The following is a 23,667-nucleotide window of genomic DNA, read 5'->3' as shown; positions in this document are numbered from 1 at the left end:
GGCAATCCCCCGGCACAGCCGACCATCCCTTCTCTGCGCTCAGTGTGCGCGCCTCCGGGACCTCCTTCCGCCTCTCCCCGGGGTTCCGCCTTACAGCCCGGCTCCCTATGGCTGAGCCTGAGTCCCCGGGGTCCGGCCTAGAACTGGGGTTCAGAGCAGTCAGGGGCCCAGCACAGTCGGAGTTTTATCTCCTTTCCGCTGGGGAACGCCCGCCAGGCACTCGGCCTCCCTCCTCTCAGGTCCCTCCTCTTCGCACGCCGCGTCTCCGTACCTTGGCTTTTCCAGCTCCTCCGCACCTCCTTCTGGTTTTCTCCTTGCTTCTCGCTGTAGAATTTCCAGTCAGTCAACCTTCCTGTAGTTCTGGGCAATGTCTGTTTTATATTTTAGTTGTATTTTATTGAAATTGTTGTGTGCGGCTGCAGCTAGGTGTTCACCTGGGCGCAGCCATCTTGGATCTCTAATTTGTGGAAATAATCTTTAAATGTAGATACTGGATAGTGGTTTTACTAGCTGTCTTGAGGTTGGTTGCCTTTTGTGGTTGCTAAAGATGCTGAATGCAGGCGACAGGTTCACATACTGAGCCTGTCTTTCTTTAACTTGCACCCAGAAGTGGGGGGAGGGTTGGAAGAATTCTCACCCAATCCCAAATAACCCTACTCCTGTTGAGACTCTTCGCTGACTTTTCCCAGGGAATGAAATCAGAAAACAATTCATTTACAATGTTTTTTGTTTAAAAAGTTTTTTGCTATTTTCAAAGTAATACATATACATGCTTGCGGGCAACCACTTTCAACTTTTTTTTTTTTAAGAATTCTTTATTGTTCAACTTAAAAAAAAAAAAATATATATATATATATATATATATATATATATATATTTTTTTAAGTTGAACAATAAATATATATATATATATCAGAGAAGAAAGGAGAGGGAGAGAGAGAGATACAGAAATATCAATAATGAGAGTATCATTGATTGGCTGCCTCCTGCACACCCCACACTGGGGATTGAGCCAATAGCCCAGGCATATGCCCTGACAGGGAATTGAAGTGACCTCCTGGTTCATAGGTCAATGCTCAACCACTGTGCCATGCCAGCCAGGCCCACTTTCAGCTTTTAGCTGATTCTTTGATATTTATGACTGCATATCTAAATAACATGTTCATATTGCTACTTCTTGATTTTTTTCAGAGAGCCATTATCTATTGACTTCCCAATACGGAATAGAAGGAGTTAGCTTTCTTGTGCACACTCCTGTGCGCTTCTACGAGGCATGGACACTTTTAGTTCTTCAGTTGCCCTGACACAGTTATCGAATAATTTACTTATGGGCCCAGTCAGCCGGATGTCATTGATGTAAGAGATTAACATGATGTTCTATAACAAGCATGTCAAACTCTCTGCCTGTGGGCTGCATGCGGCCCACAATGAATGTTTTTGCAGCCCAGCCAATATAATAGGATATAAGAAACGTTTTTGATAAAAATTTCCTAACTTGGTTTTTACAATATTCTGTTATTTGTAATTATTAATAGCAAACTACAACATTTGCTAACGACTATTATAATCATGTTGCATTCATTTCCCTTACACGCTTTACATGCAGGCTCACCATTTCTCTCCACTAATGCTAGCAGCGAATATTTTAGCAGCCGATGGCCATGTCATTAGTCTTGGACTGACTTGTTTGGTGTGCACAACAGGAAATATTTTACTTTCAGAGAACAAGAAAAATAGGTTTATTTGCGTTATGTGTAATTTGTGTCTAGTAAGTTAATGTTCAAGAAAAAATATTAATTTTTATTAAAATGTTCTATTATTTTATGTTAATGATCACTCATTTATTTCAGCCCTTTGTATTCAGCATGATTCCATTGAAATAAAACTACGTTTCTGTCAAAACCGGTTTGGCTCAGTGGATAGAGTGTTAGCTTGAAGACTGACCGGTCCCGGGTTCGATTCTGGTTGAGGGTATGTGCGTGGGTTGTGGGCACATCCCCAGTAGGGGGTGTGCAGGAGGCAGCTGGTGGGTGTTTCTCTCTCATTGATGTTTCTAGCTCTCATCCTTCTCCCTTCCTCTCTGTAAAAAATCAATAAAATATATATTTTTTAAAAACTACGTTTCTATGAAAATTAAAGCTTTTGTTTTTTTGCAGCCCACATAAACTTAAATCTTGTTTATTTGGCCCATGTTAGCCTTTGAGTTTGACATGTTTGTTCTACAAGATGTCCAGAAGGTCTAGATCTATTCAAGCTACTTTGGGACAGAGGGCAGAAATGTTAACATAGCCCTGGGTCAAACTGTCAAAGTATACTTTTGTCTGGTTTATGAAAATGCTGTTTCTGATCCTTTCTTATAATTGGATTGGAAAAGAATGCATTCACTAGGTTAATGATGTTTACCAAACACTCGACGCTGTATTAATGTGCTCTACAAATACACTACACCTGGCATCAGGCCCATTAATTGGTGAACTTGCCATAATCTACTGTCATCTTTCAGGGTCCATCTATTTTTGCAGGGACACATGGTCAGTTAAATAGAGATATGCTAGAAATTAGCACCTCTGTATCTTTAAATTCATAAGAATGACACTAATTTCATCTCCTGAGAAACAATATTATTTTGATTTCCTGTGCCATGGTTGGCTGGGCAGAGAATGCAATTTCAGAGGCTTACACTTGGCCTTCCCTACAATAGCTTTTACTCCACAAACTTCCCAATGTGTTTGTACCAGTTGCCAAATGTCATTCCGATTGTACATTTGGGGTCTGGGAAAATGACCACTATGTGGGCCACAGACCCAATGGACCTACGCTGAGCTGGACCCGGCCTGGACCCCACTTATTAACTGGTCTCTTTATGCCTCCAGTCTAAGAGAGGGCCATGACGATACTTGTGATCTCTGGGTATCAATTGAAATGCTATGTCTAACAGTCCTTGAATGTCTGGGTATTCCCATTTCCCCAAGGTACAATTACCCAAGTAAATGACCAAATATCCAGGATGGGGCAAAAGTAGGTTTACAGTTATGAGTACATGAAACAGAGTTTATTCTTATGCCATTATTGATTAATTGTTGTATTATTTTCATAGGATCAACTGTAAATCTACTTTTGCCCAACTGTGTACTTTGGGGATGGACTGGGGAAATGGTTACTATTTATACTTGAAGTGTAGCAAGGTTCTTCCTTCTTGTGGCCCTCTTAAGTCAATGGGTTCCAGGTCTATCAACCGGCATAGGTGTGGAAAATGGTCAATGGAATTGTGACTGTATTGGGTGAGAGACCTTAGCCTCCTGGTCATCTATTCCTGATTTTTTTCTTCTGATACAAACTACCCTGTTTCCCCAAAAATAAGACAGTGTCTTATATTAATTTTTGCTCCCAAAGATGTGCTAGGTCTTATTTTCAGGGGATGTCTTATTTTTCCATGAAGAATACGGTACACATTTATTGTTAAATGAAAATAAAGGAAATTTATTACCTGTATACAGTATGGTAGTACGGTAGTTGTCAACACAAACCAGACAAACTGTGAATCCTACAGTATCAAGAATTTACTCATTTATTCCATGACAATCATGTCATCATCTTCTGGAACATCATCATAACAATCCAATTCCTGAATTTCCTGGTGAATTTCTTGTGACTCCATTTCTTTCAGAATCAGTGGTCCAAATCTCTCATGTATCAAGGTGGGGTGAGGGGACTTAAAATGACACATGGGGGATTTGAGGGGGGAATCAAAATGGCACAGGAGAATCAGAGGGGGGATTACCATTTTAGTAATCCCTTTTGATCCTCCTGTGTCAATTTGATTGCCCCCTCTGATCCTCCTGTGTCATTTTAAATGATCCCCCTCCCCCCACCCCTATGCCACTGAACACCTTCACCAGACATCCCCCCCTACCCCTTTATCAGACATTTACTCCCTGGGGCCTGCCTGCAGACTGTCACTGGGCTTGCTGGGGCCTGGATCTGGGCTGGAGCAGGGTCTACCACTGACTGAGAACCTTCAGTCATCATGAGGGCGGCCTTGAGCATCAGGTAGTATCACCAGAGACAGACCAGCACTCACCACCTTCGCCGCATCCTGTCCACTCTGATTCTCCTGTTCTTCTACATGCATCCATGAAAGTCTCCTCCTCTCTCCCGCCCCGGGCTCACAGCTCACTCTGACCTCTGCCCCGCCTCCACACAGCAGTGACGTCAGGACTCCACTTAACACTGGTTGCTAGATACCAGTTGGGGCGGCCCTCGAGACCAGTTTACGGTAAATTAATTTTCATTCTGAGACAGAGCCTAGGGGGGCCTTATTTTCCGGGGGGATGTCTTATAATTCACTCAGAAGGAAACCTGTAAGTAGGTCTTATTTTCGGAGGATGTTTTATTTTCGGGGAAACACGTTAATAAGATCTTTGTTGGATGCCTATCTATTTTGCCCTGAGGGACACCAAGTTCACTTACTGAGCCTGTCTTTAAGTTGCACCAGGAAGTTCCATGAATCATTTCCATAACTGTGTGGGACAGGTCTGCATTATGGTCATTGTAACTTTCTGGCTTCTGGTATTTGAACACTGTCCCCTGGCCTCTATTGTTTTGGAGCCCTGTAATCCCCATTGCTCTCAGTGAGCCAAGTTCTAGGAGGTCTCTGCTACCTTCAGCTGGGACTTGCTGAAAGTCATGCATACCCCAGGCTCCTAGTGGTGTATGATGGTAGGTCTGAAACCAGACAACCAGTGTATCCGAGCTGCCTGTCACTTGAGCCAATTAAGCAAGACAGGGTTGAATCATATATGAGCATTTATTCCAATAATGCTGGCACTATGAGAGAGCAGCAGGTCATCCACAAAAATCTGCTCTGTCCCTCATAAGCCAGCTGCTTATATTGGGAAGGACAAAGATTACATGGGGAAGCTGTAATCACAGGCATGGGGAAGGAGTGAAGGTGGGCTGGGCCTGGGCAGGACTCCGTTGTTTGGGTAACAAGGTTATTAACCTTTCCATGATAATAATAGACAGTTCTTTTTAGCTATTGTAATAGGTCAGTCTTTAGTTTGACATTGTGTACCACGGACTGGCGTGTCTCTGGCAAAATCATTGCTACTTTCAAACTCTACTAGGATGGATAACCAATTCTAATTTCCTATTCTCATTTTCCCATTTCTAGTTTTTCTATCACCATTGAGATCCTGTTGTCTGTAGCCACTATTCTCCCTATCGGGCTCATCGAGAGAATGGAGAGGGACCACATTCCAAGGTTGACTCCCAGGTCCTGGGGGCAAATAACTCCCAGCCACATTAGAATGTGCTTTCTTTAATCTGAACAAAATAATCACAGTTAACAGAGCACGATTAATATTTTTTATTTTTTTCTTATAAATAATAGCAAGTCCACAATATTCTATTTCTGTCCCTAACAGGTCTTGCATCTTTTTTTTGGAATAGTCCTCCATTATCAGGCATAGCACCTCCCAACTAGGTAGGTTATGCTATGACTTAACCTAATTATAGGCCTAGTGGCCAGAAGACCATAGATTTACGATGCACATAGAAAACCTTAAAAGAAATGTCATGTTGGCTTAGTGGAAGCATTTGGGCAGACTCAGAAATTGCAAGATGAAAAACTGGTGACCTTTGATGTCCAGTTGCAAGATATTTGTAGCATGAAGGGAGATAATTGGAAAAATTTATAAACTTGGTATTTGCTGGCTTTTTCTTGCCACTTTTTGCAAAGTTCTATGAGAAATGAGGCCAGCACTAGCTGACCTGTAGGTATTATAGATATGGAAAGGAATACAGTTTTGCTAAGATGGGTGCTTTGTCTATAACTAAGTGGGTGATTATGAGTCTCAGGCCAGGATGGCTCAGTTGATCGAGTGTTATCCCATGCACCAAGAGGATTCCCAGTCAGGGCACATGCCTGGATTTCGGGCTTGATCGCGAGTAGGGGGCAAGCAGAAGGCAACTGATCAATGTTTCTCTCTCATTGATGTTTCTTTCTCTCCCTCACCACCTTCCCCCCTCCCCCCCCCCAAAAAAAAAATAAACCAAAGAACTTATAGGCATATAACTTATAGGCAAAACCTATGGACACAGATGATAATGGAGTGAAGGCCTGGGTAGGAAGTAGGAGCAGGGTAGAGGGGGTCAATGGGAGGGGGGGGGGAGAGGGACATCTGTAATACTTTTAACAATAAATATAAATTTAAAAAAAATATTGAACTTTAAAAAAACATATAAGAAAAAAAAAAAAAAAAAGAGTCCCAGAATTTAGAGTCTTAAAGGGCTGATCAAAACTAATTATTTCTCCACCTCCAAATCAAAGAAACCATGCCTGTGAACAGAAGCCTTGGAAGGAAATATGCCTGCCACTCAGCCACATAGAGCTGACAATATGGGTTAACAAAATGCTATCAACCTGTTAAATCCCATTGCTTCAGATGCCCCAGGTTAGCTGTCATTAAGTGTGAGGTAGCTGCTCAGAACGAAGAAGCCAGAAAAGATAAGTCTTTGGGGCTTGCAACAATAAAGATTAAATAAACAAATAAATAGTCTTTGGGCTTAAAAACAATATCTAGGCAAGAACTGCAGTAGTAATTTCTCCTACACAGAACTGTCTGAAAGCAAAGGGGTTAGAAAACCTTTAAATTTTTGTGTGAATTATGGTGCCAGAGATACACCAAGCCTGATATGCATCCATGGGCTCCTGCTGTTGCTGACAAGCAAGTTTGGCAATTCTGAAGCAACATTAGCAAAACCTAGGTATTCAGCCACTAGTTGTGTAGGCCTTGACGGGCAGGACTTAGGACATACTTGTGCTGGTGGAATGGATTCTATTCTCTCGTGAGCCCTGATGGGGAGAATAGTGGCAGACAACAGGATCTCAATTGTGATAGAAAAACTAGAATTGGGAAAATGAGAATAGGAAAATAGAATTGGTTATCCATCCTAGTAGAGTTTGAAAGTAGCAATGATTTTGCTAGTATGAGAGAAAGAGACACGCCAGTCCGAGGTACACAATGTTAAACTAAAGACTGACTTATTACAGTAGTTAACATCTGGAAACAGCTCGAGTGCCCATCAGTAGATGATTGGATAAAAAAGCTGTGGTACATTTACACCATGGAATACTATGCAGTGATAGAAAAGAAGAATCTCTTACAGAGAGGAAGGGAGGGATAGAGAGTTAAAACATCCATCAGCTGCCTCCTGCACACCCACTACGGGGGATGTGCCCACAACCAAGGTACATGCCCCTGACCAGAATTGAACCTGGGACCCTTCAGTCTGCAGGCTGACACTCTATCCACTGAGCCAAACTGCTTCACTGAGACAGCAGGAGGGACCTGGAGAGTATTATTCTAAACGGAAATAAGCCAGCCAGAAAAAGACAAGAATCACATGATTTCATGCATAAGTGGAATCTAATGAAAATAAACTGAGGAACAAAATAGGTCCAAAGACACAGAAGCATAGAAAAGATTGTGGAACATCAGAGGGAAGGTGGGAGAGGATAGGTGGGTGGGAAGAGATCAACATCCTTGTATGCATATATGCATAACCCATGGACAGACAATAGGGTGGTGGTGGTGGGTGGGCAGGTGGGCAGGGCAGGCTAGAAGGGGCCAAGGGGTGGGGAGGAGACATTTGTAATACTTTCAACAATAAAAAATTAAAAAAAAAAGACAGTTATATTTTCTAACTCTGTCCTTATCTATTTTGGGTATCGCCATTATACTGGCCTCAAAATGAGTTGAGTTGCTTCTTCTCTCAAATCCCTTGAAAGTGTAGTAAAACACTAGTTTTGAGCCCATTTTACCATGTAATAGCAGAATTAACTTCTCTTTAGAAAGTTTAGAGATCACTGTGTGTGTGTGTGTGTTTTTTACAAAAAATATACAATGATTCAAAGCTTTCTAAGTTTCATTTTAAAAATTTCTTGGGGGGGGGATGGTTAAGGTGGGCAAATTAAAGGGAAGTTATCTGGATTCAGGACTCGTGGCTTGGCAAGGGTAATGAATCTCCTGCAGATTTTTTATTAGGATGAATATTATAATTCTAGGTGATTTCTCCTAGTCTCACGGTTTAAAATACCATTTGGTCCTCCCAAATTTATATCTCCTGATCGAATCGATCCGTTGAGCTCCAAAATTGGTATCAGCTAGCCGAAACCAGTTTGGCTCAGTGGCTAGAGCGCTGGCCTGCGGACTGAATGGTTCCAGGTTTGATTCCGGTCTATGGCATGTACCTTCGTTGTGGGCACATCCCCGGTAGGGGGTGTGCAGGAGGCAGCTGATTGACTTTTCTAACTTTATCCCTCTCCCTGCCTCTCTGTAAAAATCAAAATCTTAAAAAAAAAAAAATTATATATATGGCACACAGTAAGCGCCAAGACCTGCTTGACCTCACAAAGCACGCAAACACTGCCTCATCGTGTTTGGACCCTTTCGCAGGGGCTCCCGCAGGAGTCCTTTGCAGCTCTCCCAGCCAGAACCCAGACAGTAAATGCTATTTTAAGGGAAAGGTGTAAACAGGCAAAAAAAAAGAGTGGGGGAACTGAAGAAGCGGCTCTACGGTATCCTACTGAGGGCGTACTGTTACCCACGTCAGCCCTTGTTTTTACTGGACAGGCCTGGGGCCGGGCTGCGGATGCAGAGAGAACCTGACGGGGGCGCCCACCGGAGAGCGAGCAGAGCGGCCATTTTCTGAAACTAGTTTCCCGGGGACCCCGCCCGGCGCGCACGGGGGGAGGGGGCGGGGCCTGCGGGAGGGCGCGGCGCCGGAAGCCGCGCCCCCGGCGGCCGGGCGGGTCCGCAAAGCGCGCAGCGAAACTTAACAGTTGGCGGCGGCGAAGCGCGCCCTGGAGCGCCAATGAGAGCGGGAGGAGGCGAGCGGCTCCTGAAAACACTCTGTACGTCCAGCAATGATTGGCTGGAGCCCTCCTTTTTTTTTTTTTAAAGTTTTATTTTTATTGAATGTATTGGGGTGACATTGGTTAATCCTTTCTTCCCGGTATTGGCTGGACTCCCTCCCCCCCGCCCACTCAGCGGGCTCTTTGTCCGGGCACTTCTGATTGGCTCCTTCCGACCGGAGGCTGGGGGCGGGGGAGCCGGGTTGGGGGCTTGTTCACGGATTGGTGGATTTGAGCACCTGGCGGCTCCATCTCCGCGAAGGAGCCCGTCCCGTCTCCCGACCCGTCGTCGTCCGCTTTCCAGAGGCCACTGGCGCGCACGAATGGTTAAAACAGGGCGGGGGCCGGAGGGCGGGGAGGTGTGAGGCTCCAGCGCGCCAGCCCGGCCCCCGGCGCCTCGCGCGCGCCCTCCGCGAGGACCCGCGCGGGCTGCCCGCGCCGATGCCTGCGCTGTTTGAAACTGCGGAGCCGGTTACTGTCTTGGGGGGGAAACTACCGTTCCAGCTGGTTCCGGCGCACGTGCGTGCCGGGGGGCTAGCGGAGGTCGCGGGGCGGCTCCTGTCTTCCGCATCTGTGCCTCGAGGAGACTGGAACCGGCATTTCCGAAGGGCACCTCCGCCAATCGCAGCGCTGGCGCGGGCGGAGGCTGAAACACGGGGGTCCTAAGGCGGAGGAAAACGCGCCAAGTTCCCCTCGGTGGTGGAGTGGGGACGACCCTAGCGGCGGAGGCACTTCGCCAGCGGGACTTGTTCTCCGCGCTCCGTACCGTCCCGGGGCCGGCGGGCACCGCTCCGGGGATGTAGTTGGTGCCGGCGCGAGGCAGGACCTAGCGGCGCCCCGGGCTCCCGCTCTTGAAAGCGAATGGTCACTCCCCCGCGGGGAGGGCGATCTGTATCCAGCTTTTTCTCGGACCGGGGACTCCGCGGGCTCGGGACGAAGTCTCCTCGGGGTCGCACCCACACTCGTCCCGGTTGGACCGGCCGGCGTCACCGCCGCGGACCTACGCTGGGGGCCATGAGCAGGTAAGGAGGGCCTGGCGGGGAGAGGCCGTTGCCGGGGGCGACGCGAGTTGGGCCGGTTCCGGAGCCGGGCTTCCCTGGGACGCCGGCGCCGGTGCGCGGGGGACTTCCCCGGGCCGTGTGGGTGCTGCGCCCGGGCGGAGCTGCCCCTGGGCACCGGCCGGGGCGCCCCCTCCCGCCGCGGCGGGACCCGGGAGAGCAGGTGCGGGCGGGCTGGGCGCGCACCGGCCGGCCGTCTCCACCGGCGTGGGCGCCAGGAGCCGCGGTTCCGGCCGCCGCCAGCCCCCCGCCGGGCCCCGGGCTGGGACCCGCAGCGACCGCCGCGCAACCTCGGCCTCTCCCCCCGTGGCTGTGCGCTCGCGGAAGGGCTGGGATTCAGGAGCAACACTGACGTCGGTCGTCCTGTGTGCATAACTGCTCGGTGTTACACGCAGTTTGTTTTCATCTGTCTTAGAAGTATTTGGAACGCTACGTGCCTTACGCCTTTGTCGAAGGTGTTATTGTTTTTGCATTTTTCTTGGAAAAATTGGAAATCGAGTCGCGTCATTTTATAGAGGAGAGAACTTTTAAAACTTAATGGGACTGAGTGGTCAACGCTGTCATTTGTTACGAGAGACTTTTTTTAAATTATTATTAAACGTAATAACCCCCCAGTTTTAAGAGAAGCCAAGAGCAAGAAATGTTAAGTCTCATAAATGTTCAAGGTTTAATCCTATTGCTTGGAGGGAGCCAGGACTGGTTGATAATCCGTTATTCCAGCGGCTTGATCAGTTTTTCTAATATCTGCTTAAGTCCGGTTTCTCTGTTTCGTAGAGAGCCCAGTTTCTGTCGTTTCTTAGAATTGGCTCCCGAGGAAAACCTTTGGAATGCCTGGAGGCACCTGACAACCGAGCGCGGCCGGCGTGTCACTCACGTTAGCGTGTGTCAGTAGCGTTCAGTGGCCCGGCGGGCGGATTGAACTGGAGGCGGGGCAGGGGAAATTGGTCAGCTTTCCACATTCCTGGGTTTGAGTCTCAAAAATGTGGTTTCACTGCCGATTTCAGTGTTGTGAATTTCTAGATCAGAAGATTCCAGGGAAATGCTTAGTAAAGATGGAATGCGAGTGAATTTTGTTAGTTCGTAGTATTACTCTATATTTGAAAGTTGTTGGCTGAGCTTTTGGCTTCTAATTAATTTAGATAATCTTCCCCACCCCTCTAGATATCCTAATGAAAAACAGGATTAATATATAAAGTAACTACACAAATAGTGCCTTTTAATTTATTTTAAAAAAATCTTTATTGTTGAAAGTATTACAGTTCTCCCCTTTCCCTCCCATTGATTCCTTCCTCCCTCTCCCGTCCCCACCCACCCTGCCCTTAGGCTTTCACCGCAGTAGTGCCGTTTTTTTAACCTAAAAGTTTTACTTTAAAACTGGCAAGAAAAATAGCAAAAGGCAAGCCAAATCACCCCCCTCTCCCACCTAAAGCATTATTTTAAAAAATGTACTTTAACAAATGTTTGGAAAATTAGTAGTATAAGAATGTTATATACACAAAGTTGCTCACTTATCCCAATTTTCATTTGTTCTCTTACTTTTCACTCAAGTTTTTAGCTATAACACCACCAGGTTTTTGCCTTTTCTTCTATTCAAATTACATTTTGAAGGTACTTTTTAGAAACTTTATTTCATGTGTTCATATTAAGTAGAAAAGACCTTGGAAGGAAAACTTATTCTATTATAGCATCCTTTGATTTTTCCATCCATCCCTCCTTTTCCCACTATTTTGTAAATTAGAGATGATAGTTGCTCAGTCAATATTTATTGAGTGAATTAGAAAGTTAATAAAAATGTTTTTACTTGTTAATCTTCTGTGGGTCTACTAAAATGAGGTCTTTTGTGAGGTGACCCTTACTCTAATGCAGGCTAAAAAAAATTATTTCCTCTACTTAAAAAAGGTTTTTATTGATTTCCGAGAGAGGGAGAGGGAGAGATAGAAACATAAATGAGAGAATCATTGATTGGCTGCCTCCTGCACGCCCCCTACTGGGGAGTGAGCCCACAATCTGGGCTTATGCCCTTGTCCAGGAATGGAACCAGGACCTCCTGGTACATGGGTGCATGCTCAGTCACTGAGCCACACCGGTGGAGCTATCTGATACTTTTTGTTTTGTAAGAAAGCTAGGACAAATGGCAGGCAATAGAACACTGAGCATTTATTATTGCCAGGCATTAGGTATATGAAGTCCTAATTAGTAATTATTCCTTATAAGTTTGTTTTTAAATGTTATTTTATTGACTGCAGCTGATAACTGAAAACTTTTTTGTGATTCACAGATATGATTGGTGATTATAACGTCCATATGTAAATCAGTATTTGTAAACTCTTTGATATTTGAAGAAAAAATGCCTGGTGTCATACCTAATGAAAGTAATGGGCTTTCAAGAGGTAGTCCATCAAAGAAAAACAGACTTTCCTTGAAGTTTTTTCAGAAAAAGGAAACTAAGAGAGCCTTGGATTTCACAGATTCTCAAGAAAATGAAGAAAAGGTTTCTTCTGATTATAGAGGATCTGAAATGTAGGTATCGTAAGTATATTTCTGTACTTATAAAATTCTACATCAAGGAAAAACTGGTGAAATTAGATCAATATCTTCAGACATCCCTACCTGATAATCCATAGAAGCAAAAAAAAAACAAACACACACAAAAAACAAACAAACACAAAAAACCACCCTCTTATTTGTGAGACAAGTCTAACAGTATATAGTGAAAACAGTAAAACTAGTGGTGGTTCCCCTAAGGATCACACCATGTTAACTCATTTACATTGTGCTCAGCCAATTTGACTAACTTGCATAAATATTTATACACTGACACTGCTTTTAATGTAAACTTGTTTGTTTTGTAGTACAACACAGTGTATGGGTAAATAAATGATTTTTTTAAAGAATACTGTACTTGACAGTTACCTGAGATACTTAAACTTTATTAACAGTCATACCTGATATATGAATTGCAAACCTATTGGAGATGTACAGTGGCAAATTTATTTTAAATAAAATTAAAAACAAATGCTTTTGATAGTAATCCTTTGGTGACTAAAAGGAAAGTAGAACAAAATGAAATACTTTATTCTATCAATAGTTGTTCCAGTTGGAGTCTACACTAGCCCCCTATTCAACAGATAGGTACTCTTCTATATGACTTTAGTAGATATGGTTTTATGTATAATTTCCTAATATTAACCAATAATCAGCTTAGGAGGTTGTGTGTGAAGCTTTTGTTTACCAGCATTCATGCCTAGAAATACTTTGAGGTGTTAGGGTAATAGCAGCCATAAAATAAAAATGCTACAATGACTCTCTGCTTGTTAAAGTAATAAACTTAATTCATTTTAAGTGCAGGACAACTATGTAATTCTCTTCATACTCTTTTTTCCTCTTACTTTTTTTTGGGGGGCGGGGGGTGTTAATCCTCACCTGAGGATATTTTCCCATTGATTTTTAGAGAGAGTGGAAGGGAGGGAGGGAGACAAAAAAACATCGATGTGAGAGAGACACATTGATTGGTTGCATCCCACTCATGCTGGAGATGGGGAATTGAGCCTGCAACCCAGTTACATGTGCCCTTCACTGGAATCGAACCCGGGACCCTTCACTCCGCAGGCTGACCCAGCTAGGACTCCTCTTATTTTATTAATAGAATCTAACTTAGTGAAGCTTCTCCCAAATATTGTCATAGTCAAGTTATTCCCAGGTTTCTATTCAGAGTTAAACTGCAATTGATCCTTGAATGTGGGTTTGAATTGTGTGAATCCATGTGTACTGGGTATTTTTTTTTCAATAAATACCATAAATGTATTTTCTCAACATTTTTCTTTTCTCTAGTTTACTTTATTATAAAAATGCAGTTTATATATAATACACATAACATACAAAATATGTTGATTGACTAATTTTTTCCCTAGTAAGGCTTCTGGTAGGCTATGAGTAGTTAAGTTTTGGGGGAGTCAAGAGCTAGGCGAATTTTCAACCAAGCGTTGTGGAGGTCAGAACCTCTACCTGCCCCCCACACCTCCAAAAACACACCCTGCATTGTTCCAGAGTCACCTGTACTTGATAAAAGTGTTATGATGGCTTAACAAATCACTGTGAACTACTCCGTTTTCTGCTCTATAAAATAGGATTAATAACCTCTTGATGGAATTAACTTTGAGGTATCTTAATTGTAATAATTTTAAAGTGCTTATAAAATTTGTATTCTGGGTGTATAGCAGATTTTTCACCTTAAAATGTCATTTGAGAAAAATCCATATGGTTTTCAGATTATACAGCTTTTGGGAAAAGACAATCTAGGGAAGTAACATTTCTGCTTTCTCTAAGATACTATTTCATTATATCTTCTCTGCTCTATACTTATAGTGATCAAGTTGTTCCTGCGGCACAGTCCTCACCTATGAATTGTGAGAAGAGAGAAAACTTGTTACCATTTGTGGGGCTAAATAATCTCGGCAATACTTGTTATCTTAATAGCATACTTCAGGTAAGTTGACAATTTTGATATATAATAAAACCTTAGTAGGCAAAGAATGACAAAACATCTAATGCTTCTGAGAATTTCAGATCATTAGAGTATTTTAATTATCCATAATATCTTTGCATTTGATTGTAAATAAATTAGAATGGGCTACAATAAGAATAATGATTCTTAAAAAGAATAAGGATTCTAAGTTATATGTTATACATAACCTTCCTTTGGGGTAAGAGAAAGTGATGCATTAAAATTGGGAGAGCATAATTGAGTAGTCCTTAGTTAAGTGGAAGATGCCAGACTTTTTCTCAATTCCTGGTGCTATGGTGATAAGTATTTAGGCCTTGGAACCATATCTGTTTTATGTTGTGTTCTTACCACCATAAGTCTTAGCAATATCTGCTCAGGCTCAGTGCTTTATTGCCAGTGAAGGAAGAGAGTGAGTGAGCTACAATGATGAAATAAATCCTCACCGCAGGATGTTTTTCCATTGGTTCTTAGAGAGTGGAAGAGAGAGGTAGAGACAGAGATAGAAACATTGATGTGAGAGAGACACATGGATTGGCTGCTGTCCGCAGGGCCCCAATCAGGGCCAGGGATTGAGCCCACAACTGAGATATGTGCCCTTGACCAGAATCAAACCCGGGACCCTTCAGTCTGCAGATGACGCTCTTCCACTAAGCCAAACTGGCTAGGGCGAGAACAGTTTTTTGACACAAATCACAATCTCAGAATTTTCAGTAATGCACATTTTAAAGTGCGTTACTTAAAAAGCATGATAGTGTTTGAATAACCTTAAATGCTATATTGTTGTTGTTTGTTCAGTAAACACTCAGTTTCACTTTTTATAGGTATTATATTTTTGTCCTGGTTTTAAATCTGGAGTGAAGCACTTATTTAATATTATTTCAAGGAAGAAAGAAGCTCTTAAAGATGAAGCCAATCAAAAAGAAAAGGTAAAATATAAAAGTAACAAAATATAAAAATAAATGAAAACTCACTTGCTTCATAATAAAAAATAATTAGATGCACAGAGGATTTGGGAAGAGGATGACAAAGATTATTTCTTAGTTAAACTATAACTTAGAATTGAATTTCTTAGTAGTTTACAGTCAGAAAAGCAATTATTTGTCATTCTTGCAGGGTAGCTAACTAGATTATTCCCTTTTACTGAGTGTCTTCTCCAGGCCTTTAACTTATTGTTTACCAATAAACATTGTCTTTGTATACCCACCATCACAATTTATCATACCTTTGTATCACCTGTCACACTCATTGTTTTTCCTATTGACTCTCTTTAAAAATACAAGTAACTTAGAGGAACTGTTGACTTACGTAATTAGAAAACCATTATCCACATAATAAAAAAAAACCCAAATTTTAAAAGTTTATTTGTATACCTCCATAAAATTAGTGCTGTAATGAAGTTAAATTTAAAAAAACTAGTTTTGTCTAGTGAGACAAAGGTATTTAATTTGTTCATAAAACTGATTTGTGTGTTTCTTTCTTGACAGGGAAATTGTAAAGAAGATTCTTTGGCAAATTATGAACTAATATGCAGTTTACAGTCCTTAATCATTTCAGTTGAACAACTTCAAGCTAGTTTTCTTTTAAACCCAGAAAAATATACTGATGAACTTGCTACACAGCCAAGGCGATTACTTAACACACTCAGGTATAGTCTGTAATATAATTTTAGGATTCTAATTTAGCTACTTCTTTTCCTTGGAGGAGTGCGATACATGAACAAATGGAGGTGTAATAAAGGGCAAAAAAAAAAAAAATAGAAACTACATATTTATAGTCCTTATTATCCTAGAGACTCAAAAAAATGGAAAACTTTTCATAAGTTTGGTATTAAACTCATTAAACCCAAATGTATATGAGTTTATAGTCTTCCTTCGTATTACCTGTAATACGAAGATCCATACATTTTTAAAATAGAAATAGTAATGTGTTTGCTTGCAGTGGTTCCCAAAGTGTGGTACGTGTACCCCCAGGGGTATGGGAAGAGTTTGGTGGGGGTACACATTGCACTGGAGTTTGGTGGGGATATGCACTGCACCGTGCTTAGCTGCGCCTAATTCTACATTCTCATGAGTACGAGGGGTACTCAGCGTTACCAAAATTATAGAAGGGGTACACAGATGTCAAAAGTTTGGGAAACACTGGCTTAGAGGATAGTGTCCCTTATGTTAGTGATATATATATTATGTGTCATATTGTCTTTTTTAATCTGAAAAATTGTGAATTCCCAAACATTTTGTCATAAAGATTTCAGATTATGAATTGTATGTTTGTATTCAAAATATGCATAAGAATTCCAAATATTTTTTGTTGTGTGTACTTAGAGTCATTAACTGGATTAGGTTTCTTTGTAGTATTGTCTTCAAAAATAAAACTTTATCCTATATATAAAATAGTTTTATTTAAAATGTTATAGGCTAAGTCTTTTAAAATAAAATTATCTATTCATTTGGTTTAGGAATGGACCTAGGTGTAATACATTGCTGTATGTTTGGTAAGAGGCAGTGTAGCATGGTGACTAAGAGCAATTTTGAAAAAATAATTGTATTTGTTATTTAAAAAAATATATATTTGTATTGCCTTAAAGAGGAAGGAAGAGAGAAACATCAATGATGAGAGAGAATCACTGATTGGCTGCCTCCTGCACACCACCCTCCTGGGGATGGAGCCCACGATCCGGGCATGTACATTGACTGGAATCGAACCCAGGACCCTTCTTTCTACTGAGCCAAACCAGCTAGATCTAAGAATAAGTTTGAAAGTTTCGCATTTATAACTGAATGTATGTTTTTAGATTTAAAAAATACAGTTATGGCCCTGGCTGGGTAGATCATTTGATTGGAGAGTCATTCCATACACCAAAAGGTTACAGGTTTGATTCCCGGTTGGGGTGCATATGAGAGTCAACTGATTAATGTTTCTCTCTCCCTTCCTCGCTCTAAAACTCAGTGAAAGCATATTCTTGGGTGAGGAATTTAAAAAATAATAAAAATGAAAAAGTAAAGCTATGATATCCCTATAAATATTAAATTCTATAAAATAAAAGGCTAATATGCAAGTCAACTGAATGGTGGAACAACCGGTCACTGTGATACGCACTGGCCACCAAGGGGCAGACACTCAATGCAGGAGTTGCCCCCTGGTGGTCATTGTGCTCCCACAGGCTCATGGCTGGTGAGTGTGGGAGCCTCTCCAATCTCTGGCAGCACAAGGAACAGCAAGCAGGAGGGCGGTAAGGAGCAAGGGCTCTTGGATTACGAGAGGGTACAGGCCAGGCTGAGGGACCTCCTCCCCACCCCAGTGTGGGAATTTCATGCACCAGGCCTCTTGTTTTTATATAGGAAAGTTTTCTTATTTGTATTGTATCTTTAAAAGTACAATATATGAAATGGGAATTTTTTTTTTTTTAATAGGGAACTCAACCCCATGTATGAAGGATACCTACAGCATGATGCACAGGAAGTGTTACAGTGTATTTTGGGAAACATTCAAGAAACATGCCAACTCCTAAAAAAAGAAGAAGTAAAAAATGTGGCAGAATTCTCTAACAAGGTAGAAGAAAATCCTCGTCAGAGAGAGGAAATTAATGGAGTTAATAGCACAGAGATGGACAATATGGGGCCTTCTGAAGACTATAAAGAAAAACTCCCAAAAGGAATTGGGAAAAGAAAAAGTGACACTGAATTTAGTAATATAAAGAAAAAAGTTAAGGTATCCAAGGAACACCAGTCATTGGAAGAGAACCAGAGACAAACTAGATCAAAAAGAAAAGCTACAGGTGATATACTAGAGATTCCTCCTAAAATAGTCGCTAAGTGCATTCCTGAAAATGAGAGTGCAAGACCCTCACAGAAAAAATCAAAAGTTAAAATAAGTTGGTTAAAGTCTGCAACTAAGCAACCCAGCATCCTTTCTAAATTCTGTAGTCTGGGGAAAATAAACCAAGGATCCAAAGGACAATCTAAAGAAAATGAATATGATCTTGAAGAGGACTCTGGGAAGTGTGAAAATGATAACACAATTAATGGCTGTGGACTTGAATCTCCAGGAAATAATGTTAAGTCCATTAATGATAATGAAGTTAAGCCCATAAACAAAGGTCAGTATGATTTATTCTTAGACATTGATAGCTAGGCAGGTTAACAGTTGAAGAATTAGAATTAGTCTCTTAGATATATGTACAATATAATATAAATCTGACGTTTTGTTTAAAAAAAATTTAATACTTTGAATGGTGGTGTTTTAAGCACTGCTATCTGTTTGTATAAATCTCAATCTTAAGGTAATGTTAGTTTATTATAAACTAAGGGAGTTTAATAAATTTTAATGGAAAGGATATAAACCTTTATATAAGCAATATTTGCCATAAACACATGAAAGGTAATGCATTTAGTGAAATGCAGTTTTAAAGGAGAAAACCAAGCAGGTGCACCATACTTGGACTGAATTTCTACCTACCTTCTTCCAGATCTGCAGCTCTCAGGGAAACTAGTATTGATGTGGTTATGGTTTTACTAAGTGTCATCCTTATTTTAGAGTTACTCTAGGCCCTAGAGTCAAACACAAGGCCCGCGGGCCAAATCCGTCCCGCCAGGCCTTGCAATGTGGCCCGCACCACGCTGTCATCACTGCACTCCGCTGCATTTCCATCACAATGACAGTTTATGACTGTTCAGTAAACCATTCGGCCCGCGATTTAGGCTGGATTTTAGATTTTGGCCCCTTCTCTGATTGAGTTCGACACCCCTACGTCTAGGGGGTAGCAATTATGAAGACATAGTTATGAACTTCCTTTATTTAGTAATTTGTATTCTAAACTACCTTTACAGAATTTACATTAAATGAATAAGGCACCTTTTAATGCTAATAAGCAGGTTGAGATTTGAAATTCAGCTTATTATTCACATGTGCTTTAAATGAATATTGGTTACTTGGGCTATACTGAAAAACTAATATATACTTATATTTTCCTATTTTTGTTTTAGGCACAGAGCAAATTGGTTTTGAGCTTGTAGAGAAGTTATTTCAAGGTCAGCTGGTATTAAGGACTCGTTGCTTAGAATGTGAAAGTTTAACAGAAAGAAGAGAAGATTTTCAAGACATCAGTGTGCCAGTACAAGAAGATGAGCTTTCCAAAGTAGAGGAGAGTTCTGAAAGTAAGCAAAAACTGGAGTATTTGTAAGGACTGAAATAATTACAGCAATTTAGTAGTTTGTATAATTATTGAGAAATTGTTTTTTAGTTTCTTTTGTATAATAAAATCTTTGCTTATATAGCTTCACTTGTCAATAGTTAGCATTTGGGAAATGTGGCATCCTTTTTTTTTTTTATATGTAGAATATGATGAGAAAATGAAATGTTTTGATAAGTTAACATTTGGGTACCTGAATTTCTCAGAGCTACTGAGGATTTAAAAAAAAAAAAAAATTATTGATTTTACACAGAGAGGAATTGAGAGGGATAGAGTTAGAAACGTCGATGAGAGAGAAACATCGACCAGCTGCCTCTTGCTCACCCCTCACTGGGGACGTGCCCACAACCAAGGTACGTGCCCTTGACCAGAATTGAACCCGGGGCCTTTCAGTCTGTAGGCCGAGGCTCTATCCACTGAGCCAAACCGGTTTCAATTACTGAGGATATTTTTAACACGATGTTTTGTCTAGTTTAAATGACAACAAGTATGGAAATGTTACAGGAAATGATCATGAGACTGATTTACCTGCTCAGATATTGGAAATTGGCTATCTATAATAATAAAAGCATAATATGCTAATTAGACCAGCCAGCCAGACAATCTCCTGGACTAAGTGGGTCTGCAGTACTGAGACAAGCTACTGCAGCTGTGAGGACTGAGCCCCTTGCACAAATTTTGTGCATCGGGCCTCTAGTTAAATATAAACTAAAGTCTTATACTGAGGCAGAGACTTGGTTTGCCTGACATTCTTTCTGACTAGCATCTAAATGTTTTTTGGCTGATCAAATACAAATATTTAAAAGATGTGCACTGCTGAGGGAGAACCTAATAATTTCTGAAACTAGTTATTGTCTTTATTATTGGAAGGATTAGTAAGTTGAAATTTGATGCTAATTTTGAACATAGAACTTCATGGTTTTATTTTTAAATGTTGGACAGATTTTTCATTTGTGAGTGAAAGGATTCTCTTATGTAGTTTCTCCAGAGCCAAAAACAGAAATGAAGACCCTGAGATGGGCAATTTCACAGTTTGCTTCAGTGGAGAGGATTGTAGGAGAAGATAAATATTTCTGTGAAAATTGCCATCATTATACTGAAGCTGAACGAAGTCTTTTGTTTGACAAAATGCCTGAAGTTATAACCATTCATTTGAAGTGTTTTGCTGCTAGTGGCTTAGAGTAAGTATTATAAATAAACGCTATCTGAAGAAAATGAGATGCTATATAAGAAGTTTTGTTCAAAATAGTATAATATAAACTACTTCAATGAAGTAATTTATAAATATTGCCTTAGAAAAGTTTGTTCTCTTAAGTTTCCCTGTAAAAATGTATCAGTATGAACATACATTCTGTGATTTCTTCACACCTTTTCATTCCTTATCAGATATAGTTGAATTGATTAAAGCAGAGAACAAATTTTATATACATTAAGGTTTTTTTTAAGGGGAGAAGAAAGGCAAAATTATTTAGTTTTAAAGTTAGCCAGGAAATCAAACGAATCTGAGCAATTAGATTCTTCTATAGTTGAAAATTTAAATATCTAAAAGCAATTTAAAAAAACATAAAATATCAGTTGCATTTTGAATAGTCTGAATTTTTCTGACATGTACACATGTTGTGGATTTTATTCCTTTTTATATTAATGAATTTTTTAAATTACTATGAGAGCTTCCCAGAAGAACAACATATGATCCTTTCATTTTCTTATTGCACAAAATCAGTATTTTTCTTCGTGGGAATATTTTAAATATATTAGTTGGGGTCTTTTTTTTAAAACAATATTTTGTGTTTACTCTTAGGAACACTAAATATTAAGGGTTCCTTCAGACTCTTACTTGGTTTCACATTGGGTATATAAAATATATATGTGTGTGTTAGCAGAAAACCTTATTTATTTTTTCTTCTTCCAAAGGTTTGATTGTTATGGTGGTGGACTTTCCAAGATCAACACTCCTTTACTGACACCTCTTAAATTGTCACTAGAAGAATGGAGTACAAAGCCAACCAATGACAGCTATGGATTATTTGCAGTTGTGATGCATAGTGGCATTACAATTAGTAGTGGGCACTACACTGCTTCTGTCAAAGTCACAGACCTTAACAGTTTAGAACTAGATAAAGGAAATTTTGTGCTTGACCAGTTGTATGAAATGAGTAAGCCAGAACCACTGAATGAGGATGAAGCAAGAAGTGTGGTTGAAAATTACGATGATGAAGTGTCAATTAGAGTCAATGGAAACACACAGCCAAGTAAAGTTTTGAACAAAAAAAATGCAGAAGCTATTGGACTTCTTGGAGGACAAAAGAGCAAAGCAGATTATGAGCTATACAACAAAGTAGCTAATCCTGACAAAGGTACCAGCACAGCATTTGCTGAAAATAGAAATTCTGAGACTAACATTACTAATGGGACCCATGAGTCTGATAGGAACAAGGAATCCAATGACCAAACAAGCATTAACATGAGTGGATTTGAGAACAAAATTTCAGATGTAGTGCAAAGCTTAAAGGAGTATGAGGGGAAGTGGTTGCTTTTTGATGATTCTGAAGTAAAAGTTACTGAAGAGAAAGACTTTTTGAATTCTCTTTCCCCTTCTACATCTCCCACATCTACTCCTTATTTGCTATTTTATAAGAAACTATAGTGTACATTTTCCTTACGTGTGTGTATATATATATATATAAAAAGACAGACCCAGACAAACATTGATAAAGTTGATTACATCAAAAAGTCTAGCTTATCTTTTAAAGCTGTTGGATTACAATTGGTCTCTAGGTTTTTGTATAGTGAAATTTGAATTCCTGAAAACCATGTTAATTTTTAGAATTCATTTTCCTTAGTAGAGACTAGTGATGTATTATCTCTGGGGGAAAACTTGTGTATAGGTTCGTAATTGAATTATCCAAAATGGAAGCATTTAAACACTTTTGAATTTACACCTTTTTTTGTGTTCGCTTTTTAAAATAAAGTGCTTGTATTTGTATCTCCAAATTTTGGAGTAATTACATGTTTATAGGTCCTGTGGTTTTTCAGCTAAGCAGAATATCATTTCAGTACATTTACTTTTATAAGTCAGGAAGCCAAATATTTGATGGGCTGTAATAGAGGCACAAAGTCTGGAATATGTATGTATTCACAATGATGTGTACATTTTGTGCCTTGGGTCACTCTGAAAGTGTCACAGAAAACCTGGATAGTTCTATCTTCACAAGAATTTTATATGTACTTATGAAGGTGATTCTTTAGTAAATCTTTTTGGGCATGGACTAATTTGTATCTATCTCTTCATAGTCATATTCTGCACGATCTGTATATAGTATATGAAACTTAGAGGTCTGACCTTAAGTTTAACTTTTTAAAAAAATAAGGTCAATAAAATTTTAAATGCTTAACTATGTATACAAATGCTCATTAAAAAAAAAAAACTTGCTTATTTTTATCATAAATACATCTGGGTTCTCAGAATGTGTGATATTGAAGAACGCAAGTAGGCATAATTACCTTTAATAATACTTAATATTTTTTACTGTTGTAATGAAGAAACTTTGAAGTAGAATTCAAATTGTGCTTACTTAGTCCATCTAAGTTGTCATACTTAAAAGAAGTACAGTAAAAATTGTTAGTAGTTTAATCATTTGCACTCCGAACCATTCTGGACATTGGCTACCAGCTACTCGACGCTACTTTGCGAAACGTGCGTTAACTCAATTCCCCGTAATCACTAATAAACTGCAGTGTCCCCTGAGAGGGGACATCCGAGTGATATGCTAGAATTCCGATGTCCCCTGAGAGGGGACAGCGGAGTGCAAAGGGTTAAAGTAGAAATACAACTTTATGGAATCTAGAACTGGAAAACTTAAGATGATGCCTCGGGCACACAAAAAACTTCGTTAAATTTTCATTTTAAATATATTAAGTTTGTAAGTGGTCAATTATCTTATGCCTTGATAAAATACATTTTTGGTTAAGTTTGTAAGTGGTCAGTTATCTTATGCCT

The 23,667-nt window shown here is 40.3% G+C and overlaps 1 protein-coding gene across 5 annotated transcripts; it reads left to right on the top strand.

Annotated features, from left to right (window-relative positions):
- The first annotated feature begins 9,797 nt into the window (after positions 1 to 9,797).
- Positions 9,798 to 23,062, top strand: USP1 (ubiquitin specific peptidase 1). 5 transcript variants are annotated; one of them, XM_036448259.1, is made up of 9 exons: positions 9,798 to 9,939; positions 12,254 to 12,495; positions 14,341 to 14,461; positions 15,301 to 15,405; positions 15,964 to 16,124; positions 17,890 to 18,575; positions 19,462 to 19,632; positions 20,647 to 20,848; positions 21,582 to 23,062. In XM_036448259.1, exons 2-9 carry the CDS (start codon positions 12,323 to 12,325, stop codon positions 22,312 to 22,314), a joined length of 2,352 nt encoding a protein of 783 aa, XP_036304152.1. In that variant the 5' UTR covers positions 9,798 to 9,939; positions 12,254 to 12,322; the 3' UTR covers positions 22,315 to 23,062. The 5 variants fall into 5 exon arrangements, with proteins under 5 accessions (XP_036304152.1, XP_036304150.1, XP_036304153.1 ...); XM_036448257.1 differs by having other exon boundaries at positions 20,632 to 20,848; XM_036448260.1 differs by lacking the exon at positions 15,301 to 15,405 and having other exon boundaries at positions 20,632 to 20,848.
- Positions 23,063 to 23,667: the final 605 nt, after the last annotated feature.

Source organism: Pipistrellus kuhlii, unplaced genomic scaffold (genome assembly GCF_014108245.1).
Source record: "Pipistrellus kuhlii isolate mPipKuh1 unplaced genomic scaffold, mPipKuh1.p scaffold_m20_p_2, whole genome shotgun sequence".
NCBI lineage: Eukaryota > Metazoa > Chordata > Mammalia > Chiroptera > Vespertilionidae > Pipistrellus > Pipistrellus kuhlii.
This window is presented reverse-complemented; position numbering and strand designations above follow the sequence as displayed.